The sequence below is a fragment of the Pseudomassariella vexata genome, assembly GCF_002105095.1.
Source record: "Pseudomassariella vexata strain CBS 129021 chromosome Unknown BCR38scaffold_21, whole genome shotgun sequence".
Taxonomy (NCBI): Eukaryota; Fungi; Ascomycota; class Sordariomycetes; order Amphisphaeriales; family Pseudomassariaceae; genus Pseudomassariella; species Pseudomassariella vexata.
The window spans coordinates 562,641-584,042 of record NW_024467976.1 but is presented as its reverse complement, the minus strand read 5'-3'; the positions used below and the strand labels follow the sequence as shown (position 1 = coordinate 584,042).

Below are 21,402 nucleotides of genomic sequence, written 5' to 3'. Positions count from 1 at the left end.
TGGTATGTAGGTGGAATTCCGGAATGCATTCCGTTTGTGCAGTGGGGTCTGCAATTCACCAGCCACCCCATGAGGTCCCGGTGGAGCAAGGAAATAATCATAAATATAAGTTAACTCCAGGCAGGAAACCGGCAAAACCAGCAAACAAGCAAACAATCATGGGATATCATGGCCAGGCCGTTTTCCAATTCGTGCAAATACTGTGGCCACCACATTGGCAAGTAATCATGATTCTTCGTGTTGATTCTGTGATGTAGGAAATGGCCCGCTTACCACAATACAAATACGTGTGTGAACTCCTGCAGCGTTTCGATGATCGTTTCCATTCCCTCTTCCACTTGTATCCTCAATCTCCTAATTTCAACGACAATGCAGCGTTCGGGCGAAAACATTTCCTGGTATATTTGGCTGAGTAGCCTCATAACCATTGTGCCAGCCACCTTCGCGGTCGCTGGCCGATTCGCCTCTAGGAGGATGGGACCATGGCCAGCGGGTCTCGGTGCAGATGATTGGTTTATTTTGGCATCTCTGGTTAGTATTCCAGCGGAGCATGTCGAGCGGAATAATTCTCATGCAAACTCAGATCGTCACCTGGGCGATGGTTGCCATTCGTTGGCATCAGATCCTTGTCGACCACTATGGTTTCCACGCAGACGAGCTTTCGGCTGCCACCCTGATCGACTTCCAAAAGTCGTTCCTGGCTTGCCAGGAGGTGTACTTCCTCGACGCCCTCCTTATTAAATCGTCCCTTTTGTACATGTACTACCGCATATTTGGCATCTCTCAACGATTCACGAAAATTCTCTGGGCGACGTGGTCGCTTGTTGTCACGTACTTCATCACTTGTGTCATCTTGTCCATTTTTAGCTGCCATCCGGTTTCGCTTTTATGGGACAGAAGCCAGCCAGGCAACTGTATCGACGAGGTCAATTTCTTCCGATCGAATGGCATTGTGAACATGCTGCTGGGTACGCAAATAGCCTGCCTTATTTTTGTCTTCTCTCAAAGTTACGGTAATGCTGGATTGTCGGCGCAAGTCGGGGCTTTTTAGACTAACACCGGTACGTACTCCACGAGACGAATCTACTGACGCGATCCTGTACAGACGTGATAGTATTCTGTTTGCCGCTCCCGATGGTTTGGAGATTGCATATGGGATTCCGGCAAAGACTGGTCTCGACGGGTATCTTCTTGCTCGGTGGATTGTAAGCGCCCCATCACCCAACTCCTCAGATCTTGCTTCAACTTTCTAATAGTGCTCCTAGCGTTTGTGTTGTCTCTATCCTTCGGATCATCACTTTTGACCATATGAACCCAACCGATTTCACCTATACGAACGTTCACACAGGAATCTGGTCATTGGTCGAACAATCGACGGCGATATTGTGCGCCTGTTTACCTACTTTGAAACCATTGCTGCGAAGAGTGCCGCCTACAATTGGTAGATTGGTCCCTTTCATTAACACGAGTGTAAAATTAGGATGTTTAGACACCCAGAATCAATCGCGACGAGACGGGGGGGCGGGGGGGTTCTCGTAATGGGACTGGCAGCATAACGGAGTCCCCAAAAACTAGCGTTGGACTTTCCACTGGCAGAGATGATGCGATTTAATATATCGTGGAACGAGTAAATGACACTAACTGTGTTGAGTGGCGGTCACTACAGCTCCTTCAACTAGCAAGCCCTCGTTTCCCGAGCTACAGCGATCATTGCATTCCATCTCGTGAGGCAATGGCGATATTTGAAAGCTGCCTTGCATTAAAAGCTCATTCATGATGTATAATAAAAGGCTGTCTAGTCATAATGCCCACTTACTAACAGAACCACAAGTGTAAGACGCGTCTTGGACTAGACCACCTGGAGGCCATCGACCTCGAACTCGGTAAAAATGGCACTCAAAAACCATTATCGTCTTTCCCTCGCTTTTCGATCATCCCCTCTACCCTCAAAACTTCCTCGGGTAGTCTACTCTCTAGGCGGCTCCTTTTCCACCACTTCCGGTACCTGAGGACAACATCCACTGTGCAAGCACGGAATAGCACTCACCATGTTCGCCAGTATTCTCTCCTTGTCCCTCTCCGCGTTATTGATGGCTTCTGAGCCCATCAGCGACTACTCTGGCGATTTCAATTCATCATGCTCTAACCTTGATGTTCAAGCCATCGGCGTCGTCAACGAAACCGAGCGGATGATCAAGTACGGTACCCGCTCCCTCTAACACATCAAAGGCGTCGTCAACAAATACCCACAGTACTGCGCAAACCTGATATCGGAGGTGTCTGGAACCAACAAGGGTTGGCTGTTCCTCCGAGCCGAGTGCTAGGGCGTTGTAAGCAATCCAAACAAGGCCTCGTGCTCCTATGTAGACCTTAACCAGGATAATAAACATTGTAGGCAATGCATCTTCAACAAAGAGACTGCTGGAGGTGCCGAATTTGATCTGAGTAAGCATATCTTAATATAGAAACACTCCAACCCGACGTCCCCACCTCCCGGCCAGAGGAGAAGCACTAACACGAAGGAAAAGAAATAATTCGCAGAAGAACAAGAAGACTTCAATTAGAGAACAGGCTACATTGCTGAACTTATCATGCACTTAGACATCATTGGCATCGACTACGGCTGGCTTACGTGCTACAACCGAAGTGATTATTAAATAGGCAGTATCTAGAATGGCTGAGAGTGTCTGGGGAAGAAACCTGTTCTGGAGTTTGAATAGGCCTTGCCTGTCTTATATGAGTACTTCGCATATAGTCCGTACCATCAGCATCTGAATTGAGACCATTCATGCTTTTTTGACTTTGGTACGGCTGTTGTTGGGACTGGGGAACCGAGAGTATCTAATCCAACATTGATGCGAGCGCATTCACTTGATAGGATATCATCAATCGCGAATGCTTCGTACGGGCCATTGCGAAATGAAAAGAAAAAAAGAGGATATTACGGATTCTGCATATGAAGATTGGCATACTTAAGTAGCTCAAACAGATTGGTATTTGGTATGTCTAAACTTATCCACATGATCCGGTCTAGGCCGGTCCGGTGTATATCCACAGTTAAAAATCAAGTATTTACAAAAGGGGTGCAGTCTCGAACGTCTCCAACAAAAGGAACTCTGCACCAGTCCGATTGGACATTTCACAGTTCCATCTCCCACTTAAACAACCGAGCGCTTACGCTTCTTGCACTTGCTTGCGGCAGAAGAGGTAGCGGCGGCAGCGGCAGAAGTAGCAGTAGTCTCAGCCGACGTAACAACCGACGAAGGTGCAGCGGAAACAACAGCAGCAGCGCTAGTCACCGCAACAGGCGCAGCGGATGTGGCAGCGGAGGTAGCAGCAGAAGCAGCAGCGGTGCTGGTGGGTGCAGCAGAAGAGACAGCACCGGAAGAAGCAGCATCACTGCTGGCAGTGTCATCTCCAACACACATACCCTGGAAAGTCTGTCCTTCAAGATTGGCCTCGTGCGATACGCAGTCCGTAGGCCAGGTAGCAATGCCAGGGGCGGTGTAGCTGGTCGGGATGGGATAGTAAATGTTAATGACCAACCCATCTTCCTCGCCGGTGTACAGACCCGGGATCTTGGTCGTGGGGCTAGGGACACCAGCACCGCTACCGGTGACGCTCAGCTGCGCACAGCCCATATAGTACTGCGCACCGCCGACCTCCGAGGCGGCATGGAGAGCGACGTGCTCGGCGCGCATAAGATAGTCGCCCGCGGGGAGGGTGGAGGGCAGGTCGATGGTGAAGTTGCTCAGGCCACTGGTGCCGGACGGGTAAGTGGCCCATTGGATACCTTCGGAGTTGATGGTGCTGTAGGTCAATTCGTAGACCTTGAACCAGTCACCCGAACCGTCGTAGGCGTTGGCCGCGGTGCCGTCGGGGGCTTTGCTCATCCAGACCGAGAGGGGGCCTGGGTGGCTGAGGGAGGCGTCTACGATGAAGCCGACATTATCACCGGGGGCGACGGTGTAGGTTTTGGTCTTGGCCATGGTAGCGGACACTGTGGAAGGGATAAGTCAGTAACTTTCGATGTTGATAGAGCGGCAGGGCCTAACTTACACAAACCACCCGAGTTGCAGATCATGTCGGTAGACGTAACGTCCGTGACGGGCGAGTTGGAGTTGTTGGTCTGGCGCACATATTCGTAGGCGTCCGTGACTTCTCCATTTACAATGAGTGCCTCAAAGTTGTAGTGGGCAAAGGCAAACGGCAGCATCGCCGCAACGGCCATCAGAGAAGTAGTGGAACGCATGGTTGCAAAGTTGTCGCTTTGTGTAAGTGAGTGATTGGATGTGTTAAGACTGGGTAATCTGCAGGGATCAAGGATCTGTTGCAAGGATAAAACCACCGGGGCTAAAGAACGAAAGACGAATCAGAGTTCGAGAAGGGTGAAAACGATTGGCGCAAGCGACAGCTGCAAGTGTTGAAGAACGAAAGAGTGTGTGGAAGGGGAAGTATATACTGCTGGCTCTTGGCATCTCTTATAGTTAGGAGTTTAGGGGATGAAGATATTTCCGGCCCATGTCCTTTCGGCCCAGGCGAATCGCCCATGCCTGTCGTCAGATCCAAAGTGTTTCTTGGTGGGGCAATGCAGGTGCTTTCGCAAACCTGAAACCGCGTAGGCAGAAAATAGTACGGAGTAATTCGCGACCATACCTAACCATTCTTAGTCTGGCTAGATGATAGATTCTAGCCAGCACCAGTGATGAGTCGATAGTTGTTCTTGGTTTGTTTTAGCCCGATATCCCTTGAATACGGAGGGAAATATTCCAGGTTGGATGGGACCGCTTGCTTGTTTCAATTTGACAACCAAACGTCATCGTCGTCGTTCATATAGGGCAGGTTGGCGTCAGCAGTGAGCTCACCAGGACGTCCATGCGGCTCGCTTGCTGCTTCCGATTGATAGACGTAGGATCCCTGATACCGAGGTTGAGATTGTTTCCACTTTCAACGACCTCGAGCTTATTGTTGGACGTTCAAGGCTATTGCACCAAAGATTACCAGCTTTTGAGGACATATGGCCACCTACCGTACGTTATGGGCCAATGTGACCACTAATCATCGCACCACACAATTTCGGCCTGTGGGGCAGCCATCGTTCATTTCTACACAGTCCCATCCTTTGAGGGATCTTAGAGATCATGACATATTCAATGCAAGACCATTTGCACTTCGGAACATTACTTATCCAGGCGAGAATTGCATGCGGCCAAATCGTGCACGGTGCTTACTAATGACGTTAAATATCCACGATGCCTTCCAGCAGTCCAGTCGTCGTGGTTTAGAGGCGATCCTTGAAAGCCGATTCCCTTTATGTCGACGGGCTTTGCCAACACAAGATGAATTGAGATTCGTAAGGCAGTCCATCAACGCAGCGCGCTCGTAAAAGGGAGTAAGGAAGACGTGGCTGAAGCCACCACCGGAGATTTATATGAAGGCCAAAAAAAGATGTTTTTTTTTCTTTCTTTATGATGGTTACTTCTGGTTTGAAGCGGGGTTTTGTAGCCCTACGCTTGGCCATACCTTCCCATCTACCGGGGCTGACGGTTGAGGTTAGAAGAAGAAACCCTGAAGCAAGAGTATCGCGAGTAAACTCCAATTCCAAACCATTTCGGCGTACTTTGAGAAGCCAAGGTCGGAATAGAAATTGGACGGAAAAAATATAGGCGTCTTGCAAGAAATCGAGAGAACAATCGTTGAGTAAAAGGATTGATTATTGAAACTCTCGCGAGCAAGCATGCTATTGCTATATAAAATGTATTCCTCATTACTCGGCGCTCTACGTCTTTCTTCTTGGTAGATCGGCTGACGCCATCAACCGATAGCTCTGTAATGGTTCGGAGTAAGCAATGTTGACTGAGTAGCACCATTTACAGCCTTTTAGGGAGCACCAACCGTACGTCTCAATTGTCTATGCTGGCGACGCAAACCGCCCATCTCATGCTACTCACTTTCATCCGACTCAAAGTACGGTGTTGATAAGTGCAACGCTTAAGCTTGTTGCGTGGATTACCGAGGGTGGTCAAGTACATATGATGTCCATCTGGGGTAGTAGATAAGATGACTGGCTTTATCTGGGTCACTCGACCGAAGCCATGTTCGATGCGCACTGGTGTTCCATCAACATTACGATTTGCATCGATGTTACAATTAAGTGCTTACCTAAGTCCTTATTATAACAAACATATAGACCATGGTATTCTCCAACTCCAGCAGCGAACACAAATCCAGTGAAAAGAGACTTCTTACCAGAGGTTGTCAGAGATCGTTACAGAACGTGAGGTACACCCACCTCGATTTGCGCCGTCACCTGATCCACAGACCACGGCTCATACACATGTTCTGGAGGTAAGTTTGTTTCTGCAATGGCTTGCCATTTTGCAGATGATCAAGCGCCTTGCCATAATCTTCACAGACGTGTTTCTCCGGCTCATTCCTCCAGATCTACTGGCCGAATTCCGACTTAATCTGATTATGGTCCTTTGCGACGACCTTGGCGGTTGCTTTCATCCGGAGCTGGTAGTTGATGAAGCCGAGCTCCTCGCAACAGGAAACGCGCTCGAATCTTTTTGAATAACACTTTAGCAGCCTGCTAAAACGGTAACAATATCGTGACCGAAGTTTGTTATGAGCCTTGGTCACCCACGAAATGTTGCACTTCCCTTCCGTATGCAATAGACGGCAAGGTAGCTAGCAACCTCCATCTCCTGACTGGCACCACTCCCTGATGATGACAAAAGGGTATGCGCAGCATCTCCGGCCTGCACCACGCGGCCGAGCGGGGAAATCGTGTTTGATTGTAGATTTCTCCACATAAGCCTCCAGTCTACGATGGTGCCTTCGGGCGTGGCACTAATTAGGCGTTTGGCGTAGTCGTGAAACTCTGGAACCTCGGATAGCGTCTCGAAGACCCACTCAGCAGACAAGGTCTCTAAGATCATAACCTGTGCATCAGGGCTCAGTTCATGATGTCCTTTGTCCGGCGGGCCAAGAACCGCACAACGGGTCAAATCACTAGCATCAGCGCTGGTTGTCACAGACAAGGAAACAAAATGAGGGAATACGAACCCGTTACACATCTCCATAGACGTATCTTCATTGTCGAACATCTTTTTGGAGCGCCCGTCGAGATCAAGCCTTGAATATTTGAAATGCGACTCGGAGCCTTGGGAACCTCATGAAGGCTGTGCCTTCAACGGAGACAACACACGCAAGCCTGTGGACAATAGCAACAATATCAATCATCCGAGGGGCCATTCAGTCGTGGGATACCACCGATCAAATCAATTCAGTAATGCGGTGGAGATACTAGGACGAATATGTCCAGTCGGCATTCCTGCCAGCAACCTCCGCTGCAGGACTATAGCGGACAAAAGTTTTTTTCCGCTGTCTACGACCCTCCGACTGACCTGCCAGCTAACGGGACTAATTTTTTCATTTCACAAATCGCAACCACGTCCATCATGCGGGGCACATGAAGACGTCGATTATGGAGTTGTCCCAGGTAAAGTACGAATTAGCTATTTCGAGTGAATTTGCCATGCCAAGTCTGCAAGTCGGCAAGGTACCTGTGGAGCCAAGCCCCGTTCGTACCATAGTAAGCTGGCATCGTCCTTGTTGGACACGGTCTCCAATCTCAACGCCATCTTCTTATTGGGCTCATCTGCACAATGTTTACTATGGTAACAACTACACGGGACCCACAAGATCTGCAGGAACACGACGCCGAGCATCAGGAGATCTTGGTAAAGCTTAGCTAGACGGGCAATTCACTCCCTTCGATCTTTCTCGGCAACGTTGAATGCGCATATTCCATGCAAGGACGATTAGCTCGTGCAGTTTCTACAATTGCGGGCAGTTGGTACCGCAAGCTAAGAACGGTAAGCACTTCGTTCTCCTGTCAATGTGAAAGGGTTCCAGGCTGCTCCTCATGTCGAATCCGCAAAAAGTCAAGTGTGACGAGCAATGGTCCATCTGTGGTCGTCGCAGCAGAATGTGATAATGTTTGAAAGAAAGAAATGAATGGCTGCTTGCTAAATGGATTCTGTGATGGTGATGACGACCTATGGTTAAATGGTGTCGGTTTCCGCCCACTGGGTGCTGCATAGGTACTATGAAGTGCGAGGGGAATGGACCAATTAATTGACCGGGAGGCCCCCTAAACACAAACCATGTCGGGTGGAGTACGTACCCCTCTATACCTGAGTTCACAGCTTCCCACAAATAGACCGCAAATATGACCTTTAGGGCCAAATTGGTATGGCGTGATCATACAGACCGTCCAAGAGGCCATTCAACGAGCCTTGGTAACCTGTTGAGGCTTTCGGGTCTGAACTCCTTGGTATCTCATGCGTGCGAGCTTGGGACGTGCAGGCTACAGGAAAGAGGCAGCGCTCCAATACCTCCGAGGGAAATTAAACTCGTACCTTCATCTTCACAACTACTGCTATGGATACTGCATGTGGTGGTTTTCGTTAAATGTGTTGTCGCCTTAGCTTGACCTCATTATTTCTCCCGACGTCCACCTTTTACGTAAGGTAGATAGATATGCAAGCATTGGTGGTACTTGTTGTCCCTACCCTGTTCCGCCATAAGAATCCCCCTTAATTGCCCCATTGACAAGACTGAGATCCTCAAGCCGTTGGAGTGCGTGCACCGGGTTTACATGGCCAGGTCTGCCATAGGGAAGGCGAGAGCAACACCGCATCTGACGGTATAGCACAAGCATATACGGCGTTCATGCATGAGTTGACGCAGCCTCAATATGTAAGTTAAATGAGTACTCCATCACGAAAACGCAACATTCCAACTCCATAAGTTTACAGAGATATCAAAATGTATTCCCCACAGTATCTACGACTGCCAATCGCACACCTCCGTAAGGGCATGCTACCAAAACAAACAAGGCCGTGGCATGATATTGGGCCCATATTCTCTTCTGCCGCTGCTGGCCTCTTTAGTCGAGTCCAGCAAAGCCGATCCACCGCCACGTAATTCCACGCATTGTCGATACGTTACACGATCAATACATACAAGAGAAGTGTCGAGTGATTCGCTTCGTCTGGCCAAAGTTCATAGTCGCCATTAAGACGAAGGACCCCATACACCGTAACTGGTTTTGGGGGCGTCCACGCAAGATCCGCGATGTTTCGTCTGAAATTGAATGGAGTTGGAGCGTCGCGGTGGAGATTACAAATTTGCAAAGTGCCCTTGGTGAGCCTCTGGTCGACTTGGCGCAAGTCATGCAATAAATAGAATCATGTTTCAACCCATTCTTCATCGTAGTCGCTCTTATATGCTAACCTGATAATGAACCTACCGGCAAGCATCCAGTAAAGGCACCAGTTTGGGACACCCATGCACAAGCTAGGAGCCTGGATCTGCCGGAATCGTGGTATATCGCATATCAATCGCAAACCAGGCCCCACCTGTATTAACACCACTTCTAAGGATCCCGATGAGACAATATTGTTCATCGACCTGGCTGGGGTCAAACTTATGTTTGTTTGTGTATTTTCGCTTTCATTACGTTGGTCTCATGCCCTTCAACTGGCTACTGCATCGGAAGGATTCCAGGATAGAGACTGCATAATCGTATTGCTGTCCATCTGCCTTGTTGAGAAGATGATCAAATGGCGAATACGTGGAGCTTTCTCTTCGATTCTTTGAGGGTGACTGCTCATAATTTGATGGTCCGTCAAAGGAGAAAAACCTTGCAGTGATTCATCTAGAGTCGAAGATTGTGTTGCTAGTAGCCCCTGGGACAAGACGCATAGCCGCATCCGAACTCCAGGACCTGAGTATGAGACGGGTTCGCAGAGAAGAGAAAGACCCAAAATGATCTTTCTGGTGAAATGTTCAAATTTCCGCGATATTATCCTTTCTATGAAATCTTGTAAGTCTTCCGATTTGGTGGTGTGCGGCACCAATATTAAGCCACTTTGGCCTAGAAACGTGATGCAGAACTTCTTTCCATAACGAAATCGGAAACATCATGACTTACACCGTGTTGAGTGTCATGAGGTCGGCCACTGTGATGCGGAATGTTGTTATGCTTTGGCATGGAGGTTATGAGGAGAATTTTTGGAAGTTATGGATTAAATCCACTGGGAAAAGGTCCTCATGGAAAATTTCCAGCCACCGGTGGCCCACTAAGAGCTTTAGCAGCCCCTAAGTCGTAACCATCGCTGGAAATTTGGAAATTCCAACATTAATGACCCGATGCCTCTGAATTCAGCCATCACTTTCTGCTCCAAAGTGGTGTCTGCTTGGCCGGACCGAATTGGCCTCAACATGACCGCATATAAGAGAAACGATTTGCCTGATTGGACGGATGAATGGCCTCACCCTCACCTCCCTTATTGGACTTGATAACATCCGGTACCAACTCCATAATCCATGGACTGGAACGGGGACGATATATAAGACTATAAAGACCAGAGTGTATTCGTCTCACGGCACCATTCGCGGGGAAAAATAGTACCCCTCACTCAATATCAAGTCGTAGCTACATAAAGTTACATAACGCTGTGTCCTGACAACTTGCTTCCACAACTGGCGGCAGTCTAATCTCCAGAAAGTTGCTGTAAGCTATGATTGTAATCGTGTTTGTTGGCCTCCTGAGGGCTTATACACAAATTAGTATAGCAATAATGTTCCATGAGGGATTGACAATCTCAACGACGTGGCTAAGGGATTCGGTCCTCTGTTGATGACTCTGTGGATCCTGTATTGATTGATATGTCTGCGCCACGCGTTGTACTGCGTTGGTTGCTAGAAGTGTTATGTAGAAAGCTATGTCTGTGAGGGGGTTGTGAAGGATCTGACCCCGCTAGCTACAATTTCCGCTACACTGCCTTCGGCTTAGGGCAGTGTAGCGCTGAATCCCATGGTGGCTATGTCAAGACAGATTGGGATGGCGGCTTAGCTTCATGTTAGCTCCGGCCCATCCGGGCGGACATAACAGAGCTTACATCCATCCGTAAGAATATCAGTTCCTTCTCGAGGTTGACTCATTCGCGTGTCCCCTCACCCTCACCAATACTTCCAGCGGAGCTCCTTGACTTTCCACTTTTCAGTGTCCCATTGTCTTGTTTCTATCTTTCATGTTACTCGAGTGATAGCACTTATCAACCATGAAATTAATCATTGCTGGAGCTTCGGGTTTCGTCGGCTCAAATGTTGTAAGACAGAGCCTCCAGCTTCCAAAGATCACGACCGTTGTCGCACTAGCCCGACGTCCGATCGAGATCCCCGAAACTCATGGGCTCGGTGCTGATCCGGCGAAGCTGAAGAGCATTGTGATCGAGGATTATGAGAAAGTCCCAGATGAGGCGATGAAAGAGCTCGAAAATGCAGATGCATGTATATGGTCAGCATTGTTTCTTACCACCTTACGCCCACAATGACCGGGGTTATCCGGATCGATAGCCCACGCCACTCTCACTCCTGAACATGACGAAGATTGTGACTTACCATGTGGCAAAGGACTGTGGGTCTCACCCCGTCGAAGGCGAATGAACTCAACTTCAAAGAGGTCCGTCGCTTATGCTACGACTCAACTCTTGCCTGGCTTCAGGCTATCTCGAAGGCCAGGTCATCATCACCAACCCAGGAGATGAAGCCACTTCGCTTCATCTACGTGAGTGGAAGCAAAGCTGAACGCGACCAAACTAAACGCCCCTTCTACCTAGGCCAATATTCGCTCTTGAGGGCACGCCTCCCCCTTCCCCATCTGACAAACCATGTTATTCACCCTTTATGTTTCAGGGCGAAGTTGAAACCGCGATTTTGCAGTTCGCACAGCAGCACAAAGAACATGTCGAAGCTTGTATCGTGAAGCCGGGATTGATCATATCGCCAGGAGACACACTGAGGCAGGCCTTGGGCTTCGTTCTGAAGTGGACAACTTTGGGAGCTGTTGATATAAGTGATTTTTCGGCAGCCATGCTGAGCCAGGCCACCGACGGTATTGAGAAGGACACACTCCAGAATGATGATCTGGCGAGAATCGGCAAAGGTAAGTTCTAAGTCAGGAAGAGAAGTGATGGACTGTAAAGTTAGACGCAGTTCAGGGGTGCGACCCAACTACTACTCCCTCCGTTATAGTCAATGAATTTGAGAATATCATTCCGATTGGACTCGTGTGATTTAGCATGTGTAGAACCTTATAATCCATTCATATCATATCGAAATAAGTTTGCTGACGTATAAAGAACAGCCAGCGGCAAACTATGCGATACAGGTGAATCACTGGGAGCTCGGGGCTCCAAGGAGAATACCTAAAGAAATCACTGCGCATCAATTGTTCAAGGTGCTGTCATGCGGACGAAGCACATAAATAGAGCTCGACAGCCACTGCTATACGTAGCGCAGGCAGCTGCTATCAGATGCTGCAAGACATACTTGTTTTTGACTGCAACAAAGACAGTAAGATCGCGAATTACACTCGGTGCGGAAGAACGACGAGAAGAGCGTACGTTTAGGCAGGCCTCCTCCCTGGTCTGCCTCTGGAAATTTACTGTTATGGCCTTCAATAACACTGTCCTGGCCCAAAAGCGCCGGGATTATCCCAATAACGCAGCGCGATTCAATTTGAAATTCGGTGAAAACATAATCACAAATCCCGGTTTTGGCCCGGTTAGTGAAGTCACAAGGGTTCGTTCTCTGCGTTCTCATCTCTTACTTTTAAACTTGCTCTTGTATAAAGCCCGTACGCACTTGGACACCTGTTAGCTAAACACCTCGTCTTAGTGGATTGGCGCCGAAGCAGAGTCTATGGGGCTAAGCCGCGAGCAATTATTCGTCAAGAAAGAGGCTACAAAGGATGATATCATATTATTGCTCCAAGTCCTCTGGCGGTCCGCCGATCGGATCACATGTGACCCTCTGACTCGAATCTCCTTCCACTATATGCTCCTGGTTGGGGCTATTGGTGGTTTCCGCCCAGGCGTTCTGACGGATCTCAAGTACCGCGACGTTTGTGTGGAATTAGTGCGTGCCCCTGGAACCGGCCAGAAGGGCCTCGTTGCTACCTTTACAATTCATCAGAATAAGCAGAAAGCCGGGCTGGTCTACCAGAACCAGAAAAACATGTAAGCCTCCGTAACACCTCCCCTTCTCCCTTTTTTGGCTCCTGCCTGATCTTCTTTGGTAACGTCTTAAAGCCTCGAATTCTCCCTTCCCATGCACTCTTATTGTCTCTTCTATCCCGTGAGTCTTATGGTGGCACGAGCTTTAGCGGCAGACGCTTGCGAGACCCCTTTCGCGACACTAGACCAGCTATTAAATCAACCTCTGTTCGACGAGCGTATGGCATGCATACCTCTACCATGGAAGAACGAAGTGCTAGGAAACGAGGTGTTCTCTATCTCCTACAATAGATTTTGGAGCATCTGGAGACGTACGGTCATGGTGGCAGGCTATCCAGACGGCCTGCGACCCTATGCAGTAAGAGTTGGGGCAGGGAGCAGACTAGACGGTATATTTCGTCAACCTCCCTAGAGCCTCTACAGCTCTAGCGCATTATTCACTTCCATATACAGACAACATCGGCCCAGCCCTACGGAATCACCTTCTCTCCCATACAACCGCGGTATACGAGAGAAGCTACCAAGCAAGACACGTGAGAGAGAGAATCTCCTTACAATCCTGGCGCCTGAGACTGCTACGGAAAGTGGCAATAGTCTGTTCGGCATACTGCAGCGATCGTCTCTGCGATGTGATGAGCTCGCCCCCACACAAGCGTCGATGGAGGACGTCGCCAGCTCGAATGAGCGGGAGGATATCCTTGCTCTGCGCCGCAGTGACGACCCCCTAAACAGGCTTCAAAGTGAAGAAGCGAGATAGCAATTCTTTGGAGATGCGAATGCGCTACGGGTAATGGGACAGACCACCGATTTCCTGGTTACCCTGCCCAGTTCACCCGGTGCCACGACAATAGACGGCCATCCCGCGAAATCGATAACCAGCAAGATCAGCTCCTTACTCAAGTGGCATTCGAATGACACTCCACCCCCCGGACGGGAGGCGATCTATATCAGCTTACTTCTCAAGTATCTAAACCCAACGCTCTATGGGCAGCCAACATGTTTCTTGTGCCTGACCACCTGCGACTCGTGGGATGCCGTTTGGATACACAGCAACAGGAAGCATGCCGCTGAAGCAATTTGGCCACTAGACTGTCCTGAATGCCAGCGAATGGGGAAAAAGGCGCCTTTGCCGCAAGTGAGGAATCTAGGCGAGTGGTGCGCTCACGTGCATGAGGACCATGCACCAGGCGAAGAGGAACCCTTCCGGTGTCTTCTGGGCTGCAAAACGTTCGCCAGTATCCGCGACCTGACTACACACCTGGAGAAGAATCATCACGAGTTTGGGTTATTTATCACAGCTTTTTTGTCCTCTTCATTTTGGCAGGCGACATCTCCCTCCAGTAGCTCCATCATCCTATTGCTTATCCATTCCTCACGGCGTGCCTTTTCCAGCTTCTTATACGCCTCCGTGACCTCTGGAGGTGAGAATGAGCGAGTTGCCAAAGTCAAAAACGGCAGCCGCGTCCCCGGCGTCGTAGATCTTGCGAACATGGCCGTTTTGGAAGATTGGCCCGGCATGAGGCAGGGGGGCAGGGGCATCGTCGAGAATGTAGTGTAGGCTGTCTGTGTCCCAAGGCATTCCTGTTAGAATGCAGGCCTAATCAGGAGGCAAAACTGGAGGCCTCAGGCATTCGGGGCTAGAAGAAGCTTCCCAGCTTTCGTCCATACGAAGGGGCCTACACACCTCATAACAACAACAACACAGACATGAACACAGAATAGACAGACAGACTATTAATGATCATCTATTAGGCTATTAACTTATAGTATTATATTATTCGTGCATTACGTGTTTCCTACTTAAAAAGAGGCACACAATCCAACAATTCCTCGTGGCGCTCTGGGATGAGGCGGAGAACTTTCGTGTGTCCAATAAGCCCAACGCCTTTTCGATTTCGTGAACCAGGCTACATGCGAGGTCTGACGCAGAGCGCCCAGAGAGTTCCTGAGTGCTGAGAACTGACAGGCCCCACGCGAACCAGCATCCAGACCAGCCTGCGGGCAACCAAGCGCTCCAGGGCCTTGCCCACGCACGAGAGCAGAGCAATAGGACGCCAGTTACTGGGGTCGGAGAGGTCGCGGTTCCGTCCCACCTTCGGGAGCATTAACACCTCCGCCTCCCTCCATACCGCGGGGAAGTGGCTCATTTCAAGGCATCGACAGTATGTACCTGTGTTGGATAAGCGAGATGGCACGTTGCGCAGGAGGCATGGGGCAGTACATGGAACCCCCTGCGACGGCAATGGTTCCCAGTCAGCAATCAAAACGCGTTATGAACGACAACAAACAAAATATTGATTATCAGGACGGAAAAAATAGGACTAGCAGCCTTCTTATTCAAGACAGGGGCTTTTGGCGTGTACTCGCCGCTATGCCGCTGTGGCGACGCCCCTGAGACGGCAGAGCACGTAATCCTCTTTTGCGGGCTGTTGGAAGGACCGAGGGAACGATTACGGGCCGCTATCGCACCACGGCCACTATACTCTCGCAGAGACCTCGCAACGGCAACAGGAGAACCAGTAGTTAGTGGGACTATTGTAAGGTGACTGCTAGGGACGGGTCGGACAGCTTCAAGGCCCAGATAGCATCGATCTTCTCAGGGGGGACTTTGTTGGTAGGTTGAGAACCAACGTAGTATGGTAGTGAACGCAACGCAGTCGCCAATAGGGCGAACCGATGACGCAGCGTATGTATTTAGTCCAGCCATTAGGGCACGGTTTGACATACGGGAGTACTAGTAGAGGTACCGGGGGCTTCGAGCCTACGGCGTATTTAATAATAATAATAAATATTGATCTTTGACCATGCATGTCTCAAAGGTGCGACCAACCAAACTGTTGCCACATTCATCCTCTCTCCCTTCTTACCTTCTTCAAATTACCTCCACCACATCACTTACCAGCCCGAAACGATCATTCTGCCACCCTCATTCAGTTGAGATGGCCCTCCGGAATTGCGCCCATGATCAATGCCATGAGCCGGCAGAACGCAGTTTTGGAGATTGCATGATCTGTGCGCAACACCTATGTTTCAACCACATAAAACCCAGCTATCATCAATGCCCGTCACGTGTAAGGCAGCCCCTAAGATCCAGTTCCGCACAAAGTTGAATAGTTTAAGACTAATTATTTGAGCCGCAGTTGACCGCGGCCGAAGATTATTTTGTTCAATATGCCATTGCGAAAGAACACCATCTCCAACGTTTGCTGGACAAGGTTAATGTCGAGGGCCTAAAACACACGGCTAGCAATATTCGCAAAGGTGTGCCCTGCCGTATTCCAGCGTTGGAACACGATGGTTCGGCTTCTGGAGAAGATGTCGTCTCTCGCCAGATGGGGGGACAAAACTGCCACGTCGATATCAAGTTCGATGATGGTGTCACTTGGATTGCAAGGATCCGGCTAGAAGATCCCGTCCTGCCTCCCCCAGGTGTCCAGAGTTACGTTTTCTTAAGCGAAATAGCGACACTTGAGTTCTTGGCCAAAACCAGTGTCCCAGCTCCCAAGGTGTATCACTACCAGCTTCAAGGCTCAGCAAATATCGTCGGGACTTCCTATGTTCTCATGGAGAAGATGCCAGGCAAGCCGCTGGACTGGAACGAGGCGGGTGAGGAGCAACGGCGCAAAGTAATGAACCAACTGGCTGTCAGGGTACGGCTAGGCCGAAGGCAATAGTACAGAGTGATGGGGAGTAACGGGCGTCCCTCCTACGTAGCACCGGGTGGTCACTGGCGGTCTCAGGTAGGGGTGCCCACGGTGATGCATTGATCTCTGTCCTCTCTATCTTCCTCCGTCTCGACTCCTTACTTATAGCCAGCCGAGGTTCTCTCTTGGATTCTGGATGTTTGCTTCCGTATGTCTGTGTTCCTCCGACTTCGGCCAATATCTTGGACAGCGGCTCCTTATCTGCAACCAAGCGATTCCCTATCCGTTGCAAACGGCTTCAACGGCTCTCTAGCCGCCACAAACGGCTTCCCGGCTCCTCATTCGCCACAAACGGCTTCCTACCTGGTGGAAGCCGGCCCGCCTCGGATGACACTTGTGGCTCTGACAACTCCTTCCCTATCCTACTTCGAGATGGTCCTTATATAGATAGCTAGGCCGCCGCTTGGACCCGGCATAACAGCAGGGTCGACGATGCCAAGGATCTTGACTCTCGTCATCCCAAAGCTTCACATAGATTGTAATCATGATTCGGGAGTCTTTTGTCCGAAACACCCCTCCGGCGGCCCATCGGTGTCTTGCGTTCACCCACTGGTGCCTATGGCATTCTGTTCTCTGACATTTATCTAGCCGCACACACGGAGGAGAACCTCAGGACAATCTAGTGTTGTTCATACTTTGTGCAACCGGCTTAAAAGGCAAATATAACATCGTTACCCAACCTTTTCCACTTAGTAAGCGCTTGTGCGAATTTACACCGCCTGCTTGTTTTGCGGCGACCCATTGTGAAGGCCGCGTTCAAGTCGTGTTCAAATCGTACCTTCACTGTGCAACCTGCTCAACCACCTCTGCCTAGTAACTTGAATTGAGTGGCTAGACCGGCTATGTCCAATGATTGAACGATCGTTTAATCCATATTGCATGACGAGCTAAACGCTATTGACAGCATGGACGGTTTCGGACCAATGGTTTTGGTTGTGTGGACGATTTCTGAGATTTGTCATGGCGTGGTCGATTCCTAAGATGCTTTTCGAGCGAAGAAGCCCAGAGGCAACCAACCGGCGGCGTGTGAGGATGCCCAGGTGTGGACTTTGAATTCCATGTACGCAGGCGCAGGCCCAGGCATTCATTATTACTGTGTCAAACCTGTTAACAAGAATACAAAACAAATTCATTCATTTTCCCTTTTACCCGTCCTTGTACTTCTCAGAAGCTTCTCGCGCGGATATCAATAGGATATCCACGACGAGCCTATCAACGCCGCGGGGTGAGGAAAAGCACCCCCGTGGCGAGGAAAAGCACCCCCGTGGAGCGGCCTTCCCCCCTTGGCTTGTCCCCCCTTGGCTTGGCCATAGACCAGCCAACGAAACGAGCAATAACCTTACGCCCGCCGAAATTGCCTCGATCTCGAGCTGGACATCGGCCTCCACCCCTCTTTTACCAAAGCATGGACGATAGCAACGAGGTTGTCGAGAGCTCTGATAGCAGTGGATGTAGCAAATGACGGCATCGACGAGGGCAGCAACGAAGAAGGAGCTGTCAGCTACTCGCAAAGTCGTTTCTCCATCGACTGTCTCGGCCAGGGCGGTGGAACCAATGCTACCAATAGCATCCAGCAGATGATTCAACAGTACGCCGAACAGGGCCCTACGGCTGCCAACCATGGCGAGAGAACACAAGATGCCTTAGCAAGGCAAATGGAGAAATGGCGCAAGTAAGTACCTATCAGCTCTAGAAGTATTAGATATTTCTAAATGCTTATGCTCGACAGATTTGCGACAGAGGCTGGCATCGATCCACACGAGAAACTCGTCCATCCTAACGCAGCAATCTTCAAGGCTTACCTTCGATAGCTCGTAGCCAAGCCAAGGTCCCGGATCAAAAAAGAATCTACCGTCAAGACGTATTGGAAGTGGCTCTACGTGAATTTAAATGAAGCCACCGGCAAATGGATGACAGAGGAGATCCTCCGGGACGTTGCCAATGTAAGAACGAAAGATCAGCTAGTATACGGGGCCTCTGCTAACCAGCTTTACCGCAGTGGATCAATGGCGAACTGATCCCCTTGTTTGGTCTCGACACTTCCCAAAAAGACAAGTCGGACTTGTTCGTCGATGACCTCGATCGAATCCTTTACCATCTTTGGGTCAATGGCACCGAGAGAATATGCCTTACGAAAGATTTCGAGCACAAATGACGTTGATCCTTATCATCGCCGCTGCTACAACAACCCGCCCAGATGCACTGATCGGCAATGTCCTATATCGCCACGTCGAACTCCAGATATTCCGGCCCGCTCCAGGAAGTACCACTGCCCGCATCGGCCTCTTGGATCTCCAGCATGTGAAGAAGAAGGCTGCAGGCCGTATGATTTTTGGACTTCACGAAGAGCCGACCCTGCTCCACGATCCCGTTCTCCATATGCTAGCGCTTGCTCTTGCGGATAGGGCATTCTTGAACGATATCACGAGTCTGGAGCAGCTCCATTCTATGCGAGTCCCCGATGAGGCAGACCGCATTCGTTTGCCATGGAGCGAGGAGTGGATGGCACGGCCGGTGTTCCGGCCGACCGAAGCAAGCGACTACGGGAAAGCCATCAGCCCTACAAAGCCACTGGCTTACGAGACGGCTCGTAAGAAATTCCACAGCTTTGGGCGGGCGACGGGCTATTGCAAAGACCTGGCCATTCTACGACATTCGACGACGGTCGGGCAGAAAACTCAACGGTAGGTCTCCCCTCTTGACAGCAGAGCCGTGATATGTAGCTAAATCTGTCTTTTAGAGGCACCCACTCCGGATGAGCGGAACAAAGCGATGGTCATCGCCAGGGCAATTCATCAACTTGCGTTGCCTACTACATGCCCAACTTCATTGCTGCTGATTGCCAAGCAATCACCTTTGGGAGTGAACGCCAGGTGAATCTCATCGAGCGCATGGGCCGCCTGCATCGATACGGGGGCGCCCCAACGAAGCTAACCGAAAAGCAGAGACAAAAGATGTACAATCATTCCACGCTCGTATCATGTCGCGAGAAACGCAATGCATTTTATTCGGAGCTCCGTCGGCAGTATGGTCAGACTCGGTACTATAGCAAGGGAACTGAGCTTGAGCAGCAGTACTTGCATTATCAGAATCTCGTCAAGAAAACGAAGGCAATGCTGGAAAAGAATCGCCTTGACCAAGCGATCCAGGACTTTCACAGCACGGCTCATGCTCAGGAGGTCGCACGGCAGCTAGACGGGGAAGAGCCGGACAAAGCCGCCCTTGAGCCGTCGGCAGAGCATGAGCTGCCGGACAGGCAACTGGTAGCCGACCTCTTTGCCGGCGCAAGCGACGCGACGTCCGAAGAGGCCATCCGCGAGCTGCGTGTCCAGATCAGCCTCGCTATTAGCCGACTGTGTCTCCTCAAACAAAGTAGAGTATATCGAGGTGGGGCGGGACGCAAGGTTCGCGCCAGATGCGCAGAAGGAGCGAAGGGCACGAACGAGTCACAAGCTTCGACGCCAGGAGCAGAGGCTCCAAAACCAAAGGCGATGGCAGGGACTTGGGGCACCACCAAGTACGCTTGTGGGTTTTGCCGGTGGGGCGACAAGTCGGCCGGGAAAGTCCAGCGACAGCGAACGTACAGAGTCGATGCGCTGGCCATGCACTGGAAGGTTCACCACGCCGCGATCCTGGACGCGGAATTGTTGCTCTGTCCCTACCCTAGCTGTGACGCCGCCTTCGGCAACGCCCCTTTCTGTCAAAGGTTCGGCAGGATTTCATGGGTCAACCACGTGAGCCAGGTCCATGGCATCCCTTTGGGGCGTGGATGGACCCGCGACGCCGGACCGGACTGGAGAGTGGCACTGGGGTACGTGTGCGGCGACATGTATAGCAATAGCGCGATGGGAAAATTCACCCCAGTATTAGTATGACAAGCCCAGTATTTTATATAAGACGTCCCGTCCCCATGCTGCCGTCGACAAAGCTTTTCTCCCCTTCTACAGACACCATGGATCAAGATCAAGACATCCTCGTAAGACGCCCGCGCCTGCTATGTATACATGACGCCGACAGCTAACATGGTAAAGCCACACCGCTGGCTCGAAGCGTTCCCAGGCATCTACGTTGCCATTCCACGACAGCCTCAGCCCGAAGACGCAATGAACGTCCAGGTCGGTATTATCACATGGCACACCGCCGACGTGGCGCCAGCATTTGTTCGTACGGACGTTCAATTCGACGTCTATCGCTTGCCTCTCCAACGCGCCGCTCGGGAAGGATGGGCCTCCTGGAGCCTGTATTTCGAGGCTTATGGCTAGGAGATGATAGAACGGCAGAGGCTCTCCTCTGCCATAGCCGCGGAGAGGAGGTACCGCAGCCGTGCGTGCAATGTGAGGAGCGGCCTTTTCGTTTCTGTGTTGTTCTTGAGGGGACCTTTCGGAACTGTTGCTCCAACTGCCTCGCCAGTCGCAGTCGGTCCCGCTGCTGCACCTACGCGACCAGGTATGTGCCTGAAGTTGATGAAGACTATTTGCCGTCCGTACAGAACGACTAAGAAGCTGCGAGCAAGCATCGACGGCCGCATACTCGGAGTTTTGGCTCTCACCAACCTCAAGCGGGGATCTCTGAAGGGCACGTCGAACAACGTGGGAACCAGGCAGGGC

General features: G+C 50.5%; 5 protein-coding genes across 5 annotated transcripts; 3 read left to right on the top strand and 2 right to left on the bottom strand.

Moving 5' to 3' along the window:
- Nucleotides 1-474: 474 nt before the first annotated feature.
- On the top strand, nt 475-1,539 carry BCR38DRAFT_355377 (uncharacterized protein; the record flags this gene model as incomplete). Its single annotated transcript, XM_040856943.1, has 4 exons — nt 475-531; nt 584-968; nt 1,106-1,205; nt 1,266-1,539. The coding sequence occupies 4 exons, from the start codon at nt 475-477 to the stop codon at nt 1,537-1,539; spliced, it is 816 nt and encodes a 271-aa protein (XP_040710476.1).
- Nucleotides 1,540-2,979: 1,440 nt separating this feature from the next.
- On the bottom strand, nt 2,980-4,317 carry BCR38DRAFT_114005 (glycosyl hydrolase family 61-domain-containing protein). The gene is made up of 2 exons (XM_040853403.1): nt 4,060-4,317; nt 2,980-4,000 (listed from the first exon to the last, which is right to left on the bottom strand). Exons 1-2 carry the CDS (start codon nt 4,250-4,252, stop codon nt 3,159-3,161), a joined length of 1,035 nt encoding a protein of 344 aa, XP_040710475.1. The 5' UTR covers nt 4,253-4,317; the 3' UTR covers nt 2,980-3,158.
- A 2,127-nt stretch (nt 4,318-6,444) lies between these two features.
- Nucleotides 6,445-7,109, bottom strand: BCR38DRAFT_490451 (uncharacterized protein; the record flags this gene model as incomplete). The annotated part of the gene is made up of 2 exons (XM_040864524.1): nt 6,445-6,565; nt 6,643-7,109. 2 exons carry the CDS (start codon nt 7,107-7,109, stop codon nt 6,445-6,447), a joined length of 588 nt encoding a protein of 195 aa, XP_040710474.1.
- Nucleotides 7,110-10,956: 3,847 nt separating this feature from the next.
- Nucleotides 10,957-12,132, top strand: BCR38DRAFT_450559 (uncharacterized protein). The gene is made up of 3 exons (XM_040861389.1): nt 10,957-11,371; nt 11,488-11,713; nt 11,770-12,132. The coding sequence occupies exons 1-3, from the start codon at nt 11,136-11,138 to the stop codon at nt 12,028-12,030; spliced, it is 723 nt and encodes a 240-aa protein (XP_040710473.1). The 5' UTR covers nt 10,957-11,135; the 3' UTR covers nt 12,031-12,132.
- A 1,749-nt stretch (nt 12,133-13,881) lies between these two features.
- On the top strand, nt 13,882-21,057 carry BCR38DRAFT_490448 (uncharacterized protein; the record flags this gene model as incomplete). Its single annotated transcript, XM_040864523.1, has 10 exons — nt 13,882-14,640; nt 16,232-16,697; nt 18,251-18,467; nt 18,525-18,564; nt 18,607-18,738; nt 18,795-18,859; nt 18,934-19,479; nt 19,566-20,606; nt 20,666-20,771; nt 20,827-21,057. The coding sequence occupies 10 exons, from the start codon at nt 13,882-13,884 to the stop codon at nt 21,055-21,057; spliced, it is 3,603 nt and encodes a 1,200-aa protein (XP_040710472.1).
- Between the last annotated feature and the right edge of the window lie 345 nt (nt 21,058-21,402).

What these genes read in the sequence shown, in the direction of transcription:
- BCR38DRAFT_114005 (XM_040853403.1), bottom strand. Translation starts at nt 4,252, where the DNA reads ATGCGTTCCACTACTTCTCTGATGGCCGTTGCGGCGATGCTGCCGTTT. An exon ending in CTGCAACTCGGGTGGTTTGT is followed by an intron (nt 4,001 to 4,059) that starts GTAAGTTAGGCC and finishes TCCCTTCCACAG; the next exon opens with TGTCCGCTACCATGGCCAAG.
- BCR38DRAFT_450559 (XM_040861389.1), top strand. Translation starts at nt 11,136, where the DNA reads ATGAAATTAATCATTGCTGGAGCTTCGGGTTTCGTCGGCTCAAATGTT. An exon ending in AATGCAGATGCATGTATATG is followed by an intron (nt 11,372 to 11,487) that starts GTCAGCATTGTT and finishes CATGTGGCAAAG; the next exon opens with GACTGTGGGTCTCACCCCGT. An exon ending in GCCAATATTCGCTCTTGAGG is followed by an intron (nt 11,714 to 11,769) that starts GCACGCCTCCCC and finishes TTTATGTTTCAG; the next exon opens with GGCGAAGTTGAAACCGCGAT.